This window comes from Oncorhynchus mykiss, chromosome 3, assembly GCF_013265735.2.
Source record: "Oncorhynchus mykiss isolate Arlee chromosome 3, USDA_OmykA_1.1, whole genome shotgun sequence".
Lineage (NCBI taxonomy): Eukaryota > Metazoa > Chordata > Actinopteri > Salmoniformes > Salmonidae > Oncorhynchus > Oncorhynchus mykiss.
The window spans coordinates 67,724,949-67,734,460 of record NC_048567.1 but is presented as its reverse complement, the minus strand read 5'-3'; the positions used below and the strand labels follow the sequence as shown (position 1 = coordinate 67,734,460).

General features: G+C 37.3%; 1 protein-coding gene across 1 annotated transcript; it reads right to left on the bottom strand.

The window, feature by feature from the left end:
* Window positions 1-414: 414 nt before the first annotated feature.
* On the bottom strand, window positions 415-7,568 carry LOC118936465 (nectin-3-like). The gene is made up of 3 exons (XM_036965127.1): window positions 7,514-7,568; window positions 6,679-7,026; window positions 415-758 (listed from the first exon to the last, which is right to left on the bottom strand). Exons 1-3 carry the CDS (start codon window positions 7,566-7,568, stop codon window positions 415-417), a joined length of 747 nt encoding a protein of 248 aa, XP_036821022.1.
* Between the last annotated feature and the right edge of the window lie 1,944 nt (window positions 7,569-9,512).

Below are 9,512 nucleotides of genomic sequence, written 5' to 3'. Positions count from 1 at the left end.
AAAGAAAATAACAGTTGTTACGGGGCTAGATCAAAGGCTTTCCTCGGTTGAAAGGGTTTTACATGGAACCCAAAAGGTTTCGACCTGGAACCAAAAAGGGTTCTACCTGGAACTAATAGGGGGTTATTCAAAGGGTTCTCCTATTTTGACAGACAAAAAAAAACATTTTTGGTTCTAGGATAGCACCTTATTTTCTAAGAATGTATAGACAGACAGGGACTGGTTAGAGGGGCTACTAGGCTACAGCCAGTGAAGACAGTGACACTCTATACATACAGTGGATGTCTATGGTCTATGACAGTGATAGTCAAATATATATTTACAGTGGATGTCTATAGTGAAGGAGAGTGCTAGTATAATATATACTTACGTTAGATGTATATGGTGTAGGACAGTGGTAGTAGAATATACTGTCTATAGGGTAGGGCAGTAGTAGTGGAGTATATACTTACAGTGGATATCTATGGTGTAGTTGTAGCTCCTTTCTGTTGCCAGGGCAGACTGGTTGACCACACACTGGACCTGCTGCTGATTGGCTGCTCTGGTTGGCAACCCTAGCAGGTGGCTGAGTACTGTGGTGGTTCCATTGGTGTGCTGTGTGAAGTTAGTCACTGTCCTCAACAAACTGCCAAATGCACCCGTCTTCCATGTCACTTCTGCCTGTGGCTTGGCACCAGCAGCCACACAGGTTGCCAAGACAACCTCATTTTCCCCAGTGACAGGAGGAACATCAACTGTCACACTCACTACTGGAGGAACTATGACCAGAACACAAACCAACAGAGAACAGAAAAGAACAGAGAACAGAAAACATGAACAAGTAACTCATTGTAAATGTTGAACTATACATGGAAAAACTACCAAAACAGACCTCACATCACATGAAATGCTCATGTTATATGTCCAACAAACTTTAAATAAACCATTTCATGTTCTCTATCTGGTCAATTGCAATATACATCATTAATAGCTACACATTTACTGTATTGTAGGTTTAGGCAAATACAGTTTTAACAGGTTTCAGCTCACCTTGATGAGAGTTACCTGCACCTGAGGGATTAAGTTTCACACACATCCCAAAATCTGTTTTTCAGCTTCAGCAGTTCCACTGAAAAGCATTCACAGCCCAGTGATTATACTGTTAAGGAATGCAGGATATAATGGTGTATTCTCTATATTCCAACATCTGTTCCACCATTAGGGAAACTATTAATGCCTGTACTCTCCTGGTTTACAGCTTGAGTAAGAGGATACACTCTCAGAAAGCAATGTGCTACGTACAACCACATAGAGTTGTTTAGTTGTCCCCATATGGGATCCCTTTTTTGGTCTACCTAGAACCCTCTACGTAGGGTTCTTCCATAGAATTACGAATTAGAATTGGATATCTATGGGTTCTTCTTTAGATCCCCCTTTAAATGGTTCTGCCAAGAACCCTCTATAAATAATACAATCTATTTTAAAATGTTTTATTGTCACATACACCGGATAATTGCAGTGAGATTTGTTGTTTTTCAGGGTCAGCCATAGTAGTACAGCACAGCTGGAGCAAATTAGGGTTAAGTGTCTTCCTCAACCAGAATGAAGATATCCAACAATTGGAACTTTTAATCACCTACAACATGCATTTTAGAAAGACTGCCAGGTCAGGCAAATTTGATAAAATATCTACCTAAATAATCTAAACTGGAACTACTGTCTCAGTAACGGGCACTATAAGTCCAACTATTAAAAGATCTGAAAAATTGAGACAAATATTGTCATTTTTTTTCCGTGTAGCATAAGGTTAATCAACTAATCAATTCAGATACAAAAACACAGATATTGAAACAAACAAATCTATCTGCAATAGAGCATGCTGGGAAATATGATAATGATGGGCATGGTTTTTGGGTGTTTAGTCTTCTCCAAGCTCTGATGCTGCTGATGGTCATTAGTAGCCTACCAAACGTGCTTACTGCTTGGTACTCTGCACACTATTGTCCATCTAATCACTCTGACATCATTGCAAAGGTAATTGAAAATCTATTCAAACACATTTCTATAGGCTATGCAATTGCATGAGAAAATAGTTTTGATGGCTTCTATTAAAAATGGGAGGAGGTATCCCATCAGCTTTCTATAGGCTAGACCAATGGTGTAAAGTACTTAATAATACAAGTATTACCTTTACTCCACTACCTTCCTAAAGAAAATAATGTACATTTTACTCCATAAAAAACATTTTTCCTGGCAGCTAAAGGTACTCCTTACATTTAAAATGCTCACACAGGACAGAATTATGGCACCTATCAATATAACGCTTTGTCATCCCTACTGCCTCTGATCTGGCAGACTCACGAAACACAACTAACGTGTTTGTAAATTACGTCTGAGTGTGCACCTGTCTGTCCCTAATTAAAAATAAGAAGAAGACTGTGCCCTCTGGTTTGCTAAAAGTAAGGAATATGATGTATAGCATTTACTTTGACAATTGAGTACTTTTTATACCACTGTACTTAAGTATATTTAACTTATAACCTATATTTAGTTTAACCTTTATTGAACTAGGCAAGTCAGTTAAGAACAAATTATTATTTACAATGATGGCCTACCCCAGCCAAACCCAGAGTGCACCTCCCTATGGGACTCCCAATCACGGCCGGATGTGATGCAGCCTGGATTCGAATCAGGTACTGCAGTGACGCCTCTTGCACTGAGATGCAGTGTCTTAGATCACTGCGCCACTCGGGAGCCCAAAATGATGTGTGCTTATTATATACGTATTACGGACACAGTATGTTTTACATTAGTTATTTTGTGTTCAACCCCTCCCATCAATCTCTTAACACCATCCATATTGGATTTCTATTTGCCATATATTTTTCAACTGTTCTGTGATGTTTCAGTTCTGAACCTTTCAATTCTCATTGTTTCTACAGATTATACATTGAAAATACAATGTTTGCTGACAGTATTATTATATTATTGATCGATTGACTATGACTTTTCAGATCATCCAGTAGTGCTATCTGCAGAGTTAGCTACAGGTAAATATTGCAATTCTTCAGCCATTCCTGGACCTGTGACCAAAAACAAGCTACGTATGGACAGTATCAAAACAAAATATCTAATGATTCTGTCTCTTCGCAGCAAAATCTGCAGAGCTGGGAAGGTTGCATCCCCCATATAAATAGCATTCTTTTGGTTGCAAGAATTTTGTATAATAATTTAAATTTAACAATTCAAAATTTTTCGTCTTTAATGCAGGGCAGACAGACAAGTTCCTTACTTTTTCCCCCTTCCACTTTACTCTTAAATTTCTGCGCTATTTCTGAAATTATTTGGTTGTAATTTTGGTTAGAGTGGACATTTCCACATGTTTTTGATAGCTGCATGTGATGCATGTGACCTATGATATCCTTTGCAAAGATGACCTTTTTTATTTATAAAAAAAAATGTTTTTTATCAATTAGTGTATTTGAGTTTAAACACAATATTTGTTGCATTATTTGTTCTGTTGTTCTTGTACCCTTTACATAGATTGTTTTCATGTGAAATTTGTAGAGTTAATTTTAAGGTTAGGGAATAGTGCCACTTTTTAGGATGTCAATATAAATGAATGTATTCATGCTTGTTTGTCTTAACATTTAATATTATGTGTGTTATTGTTTTTACCTTTGAGGACCACTTTGGAAACAAGCGTTTTAATTAATACTATATTCTGTTACCCAAAATAAATTCAATTCAATTCAATACATGTGAATGTTCAGCAGAACAGGAAAATTGTGAAATTCACTCACTATCAAGATAACACGTGATCATCCCTACTGCCTATGTTCTGGCGGACTCACTAAACACAAATGCATCTTTTGTAAATCATGTCTGACTGTTGGAGTGTGCCCGTGGCTATCCGTACATTTTTAAAGCAATAATATGGTGCAGTCTGATTAGCTTAATATAAGAAATTAGAAATTATTTCTATTTTAACTTTTACTTTTCATACTTAAGTATATTTTAGCAATTACATTTTCTTTTGATAATTAAGTATTTTTAAAATCAAATACTTTTAGACTTTTACTCAAGTAGAATTTTACTTGGTAACTTACACTTTTACTTGAGTAACTTTCTATTAAGGTATTTATACTTTTATTCAAGTCTGACCATTTGGTACTTTTCCCATCACTGATGATTTCAAAAAGTTGCAAAACAAAGGCAAGCTGTGTCTTGCCTTACTGCACAACCTGGGCTTCATTCCTAAGTGATAATACATCATTCACAAGTGATAGGCTAATATTGTCACCCATCAGACTATTCTTAATTTAGTGTTGTCTTTTCATATACAAAATAATATATGTGAGAAATGAGTTTTTATTTAGAATGGATCATTATCGTGCACCTGTCACGGAACAGTGAGAGGTTGAGGGTAGAGAAAGACAGGAGTAAAAACAAACAAAATAGAACTATTGTAAAATTGACTGCGTACATAAAATGTATATAGTATTCACTAGTTTACTCCAATTAGGGGACGGGTGGTAGGATTAGAAAGTAATAAAGTCAAATATATTTAAAAAAATGGGATCTGTATTTATCTATGTGTGTATGTATGTATGTATGTATATATGTATGTATGTATGTATGTATGTGTGTATATATATATATACAGTATATTAAGAGGTAGATCAGCTTTACTGTTGCAGATAGATTCTAACTTCCATCAATGTAATTGTCTGCATCACTTCCAATCCCCCATGTATTCTTTGCAAATATATATGGGGGATTGGAAGTGATGCAGACAATTACATTGATGGAAGTTAGAATCTATCTGCAACATTAAAGCTGATCTACCCCTTAAAGAAAAAGTACTTTGGGTTGTCAGGAAAAATGTATGGAGTAAAAAGTATGATATTTTAGGAATGTAGTGAATTAAAAGTAAAAGTTATAAAAAATATAAATAGTAAAGGAAAGTACAGCTACCCCAAAAAACTACATTAAGGAGTTCTTTAAAGTATGTTTATTTATGTACTTTACACTACTGCAAATCATAGTCGCACACCTCATGTACCCTAGCCCATATACCTACATGTTTTGATAAGGTTTGTATCACAACTAAAGTGGCCAAGTAACTTCTTAAAATTAAGCACATTCATTTGCTTTATAACCAGTATAGCCTACTGGCATACATAGGCTGAGGGTGAGTTTCACGTTTTGGAAGATAATTTTCACCATAAAAACGCACCTTTATAATAAACCATTAGATGCATAATCACTTTTGAGAACAGTGCATGTGCAATCGAAAATCACACCAAACACATCATCAAAACAGCCTTTTCATACTTTTAAAACTCACCTCACTGTGATGATCAATTTGAAGAAAGAAGTTCAACAGCAGGTTGAAACGGTGTAACAAAATGGACAGAGCTCACAAGGTGATGATTAATTCAGAACATCCATATGCACATTAGAGCTTATGCATATGTATATCAGCATTCTGGTTTCCCAAATTAAGCATTGGGTAGCTGCAGGAACACGATTGGAGAGCCGATGGCATACAGCGTTTAGGTGAAATATCACCTGTTGGGCAGCGACAGCATACTCCTCAAACAGTGGATAATGCGTGGAGTGAAATAAGTGTTATTGTATTTATTTCTCAGCTGCTCTTAAGCACATGCTCCACTATGAAACCGAAGTGGCCTATCTATCATCATTGAATATCAGACTGTCGGGAAAACTGGCGGCCTCCATTCCCTAACCGAGTGCATACAGATGACATGTATTTTACACATTAGTAAAAACAAGATTAAATTGAGAATAGTCTGATGAGTGAAAATCACTCGATGAGAGAACAGCAGTGCACCCTGAGGAAGTGCACCCTCAAATCATCAACAGCCTAATGTTGCACCATATGTTTTGATTTCTAAGACATTTTAAGGTTGGTATCATTCACAACTAAACTCTAAATCTAGCATATAGGACATGTTTCAAGAAAAATATCCTTCAATTACATTCTTCATAATATAAAATCATATAAAATAAAATAATGGCACGGGACTTAAAGAATATCTTGTCAGCTAAATTAACAAGAATACAGCATATGGCATGGAGCATAGCCACATAGCACGCAGTAGGCCAACTCATATTTTGTTATTCTGAAATTGTTATTCTGAAATACATTTTCTTCATATCATAATGTTTCTTTAGACCTGATTAAAATAATACATTTATTTATTGTGATGGTGTATATTAAACTTATTTATATTTTTTATGTAGATATTCCAAAGGCGCACATCAGCAACTTGTATGTGTGGAGGTCCGGAGAAGTTAAACATGATTATGTTAAGTAACAGTCAGTTACCGTGAGACATGCAGTCTTTATTTGCATGGCAATAACCGGCTGACAAAATTGTATGACTGCCACAGAATCATCAAATAACTATTTCTTCCAAAAAAGGTTCTTAGGATAAAAAAAGGTTAAAAGGTTTAATCGTATCCCTCTGGAAAGAACCCGTTGGGAACCTTTTTTTCTAAGCGCAGAGAAGATGGAAGATGAGGGTTCTGTAGATGAGGGCTCTGCTCTTGCTTCACTTGAATTATGAAACTACCAACTTCTTACCTTTCTAGTATTGATTATCACATTTAATCTTTCCACACTGTCAATCATAGAAACAGTGATGCAAAGAGTGAAGGAAGAGTTCTTACCAAGCACAGTCAGAAGTATCTCTGTAGTGTATGCTCCACTGGGGAAAACACTGAAGATACATGTGAAGGTGCCTTCATCAAGCAGTCTGACAGCTGTTATTCTAATAGATCCAAGGTTTTCTGATGGGTTCCCAATAAACTGGACTCTACCACTCAATCCATTCGGTGCAATAAATTTAGTAGCCCCATTGGGATAAATCAGCATAAAATTATGGTTCTGTGTTTCTTCCCAAGTACTTTTCTGCCATGTTATCTGTTCGAGGTCCTCAGTTGTCTCTATCAGTCTGCAGGATAAGTCCACATCCTCCCCCTGTACCACAGTCCTGCATTCACCAATGACCCGTGTACCTGAAGAGAAAACACAAGCCTAAAAAACATTCCAGAAGATACCTGTAGAATAGATGGTTATGAACTCTAATAAACAGAGATGATAACTAAACACACAGACAAGACCATTATTAGTATTTAGCTGTGCTTATGAACTATGAAATCCTATTGATGCTGAAGTGTGGCTATTGTAAAAACAAAGGGCTAAAGCACATACTGATCTGGGTCCAGTCTAGGCTGAAACTACTTTGTGAATATGTTATTAGAATAATAAGCCAAAAGCCCTGACTCTATTCTTACACTTAATCAAGAGTAAGATATTCAAGACATTCCCAGATATTTGTGCAAGCTCAAAACTACTGAGTTAAAAGCATAGTAAACACACTGTGCTGACTACAGTTGAATGGTGGGATTGTGTGTTTGGTGGGTGTTATTGTCTTGCTTGTGTCAATAAGAAAAAAGAGACAAAAAACATGATCTCAACATTTTATGACAATTGGAAACCTACTTTCTGTATCCCTCTGTATGATGAGTAGAATCACACAGCAACGCTTCAGTAACATGCTTTGCTCTTCTAATTGCTAGGATCAGAAGGGAAACGTAATTATGGAATTATATTACATTTTAAAATTGGTGATTTGTAAAAATGAGGACCCATTCATTGTTTATGTAAGACTGTAGGCTAAGCTGCACGTAAAATAATCTTGAATGCAATAATATGTATTCACTCAGTGGTCTGCAATCAACACTCTTTGAAGGAGACTATGCACATCTTGCAATGTAGCCAAATCCTTTTCACAAAAATAAACTAACAGGCTTATATTGGTCAGTAAGAACAGAACAAAACATTTGCATCTGTAAATTTAATAGACCACTAACCTTTGATGAATGGAAGTTCCTCTGCTGAAATAGCCGAGACATTCGTTTTTGAAAAATGAAAAATGTCCTCCTACTGTTGGAAAACACTAATTCAGTAAGTTTGGATGATCCACCCCACTCACAGCTTTTCATAGGCTGTGTGCTTCCTCTTTGAAAGCCCGTACAACCTTATGCTGGTTATGAAACATACACATAGGCCTCATTACAAAAAAACAAGAACGATGGGACAAAATTATATATTTTCTTTAAGAAAAACATAGTTATAAACAACAACAGGCCAGAATCTGTATGACTTGGGACCCCCCTCTCTGGTGATACACTATATACACTACAGTTCAAAAGTTTGGGGTCACTTAGAAATGTCCTTGTTTTCCATGAAAACACACATGAAATGTGTTACAATATGAATAGGAAATATATTCAAAACATTGACAAGGTTATAAATAATGATTTTTAATTGAAAAAACTATTGTGTCCTTAAAACTTTGCTTTTGTCAAAGAATCCTCCATTTACAACAGTTACAGCCTAGCAGACCTTTGGCATTCTAGTTACCAAATTGTTGAGGTAATGGATTGGCTTGATGGGCACTTCTTACATACCAAAAGGTCAAGCTGCTCCCACAAGAGCTCAAAATGGTTGAGATCCGGGGACTGTGCTGGCCATTCCATTATAGACAAAATTCCAGCTTTCTTCCGTAAATAGTTATTGCATAGTTTGGAGCTGTGCTTTAAGTCATTGTCAAATCAAATCAAATGTATTTATAAAGCCCTTCTTTCATCAGCTGATATCTCAAAGTGCTGAACAGAAACCCAGCCTAAAACCCCAAACAGCAAGCAATGCAGGTGTAGAAGCAGGGTGGCTAGGAAAAACTCCCTAAAAAGGCCAGAATCTAGGAAGAAACCTAGAGAGGAACCAGGCTATGAGGGGTGGCCAGTCCTCTTCTGGCTGTGCCGGGTGGAGATTATAACAGTACATGGCCAAGATGTTCAAATATTCATAGATGTCCAGCAGGGTCAATTAGTAATAATCACAGTGGTTGTCGAAGTTGCAACAGGTCAGCACCTCAGGAGTAAATGTGGCTTTTCATAGCCGATCATTCAGAGTATCTCTACCGCTCCTACTGTCTCTACAGGGATGAAAACAGCAGGTCTGAGACAGGTAGCACGTCCGGTGAACAGGTCAGGGTTCCATAGCCGCAGGCAGAACAGTTGAAACTGGAGCAGCAGCACGGCCAGGTGGACTGGGGACAGCAAGGAGTCATCAGGCCAGGTAGTCCTGAGGCATGGTCCTAGGGCTCAGGTCCTACGAAAGAAGGAAAGAAAGAAAGAAAGAAAGAAAGTAAGAAAGAAAGAGAAAATTAGAGAGAGCATACTTCAATTCACACAGGACACCGGATAAGACAGGAGAAATACTCCAGTTATGACAGACTGACCCTAGCCCCCCGACACATAAACTACTGCAGCTACCCTGGGGCAGCAGGGAATTCTAGTGGTTAGAGCGTTGGACTAGTAACCGAGATAGCAAGGGTGGTTCGTTGCTCCAGTGCTTTTCCGTTCACCTTCACACTCCTGGGCCAGACTACACTTCACACTCCTGGGCCAGACTACACTACACTTGGACCTACTGA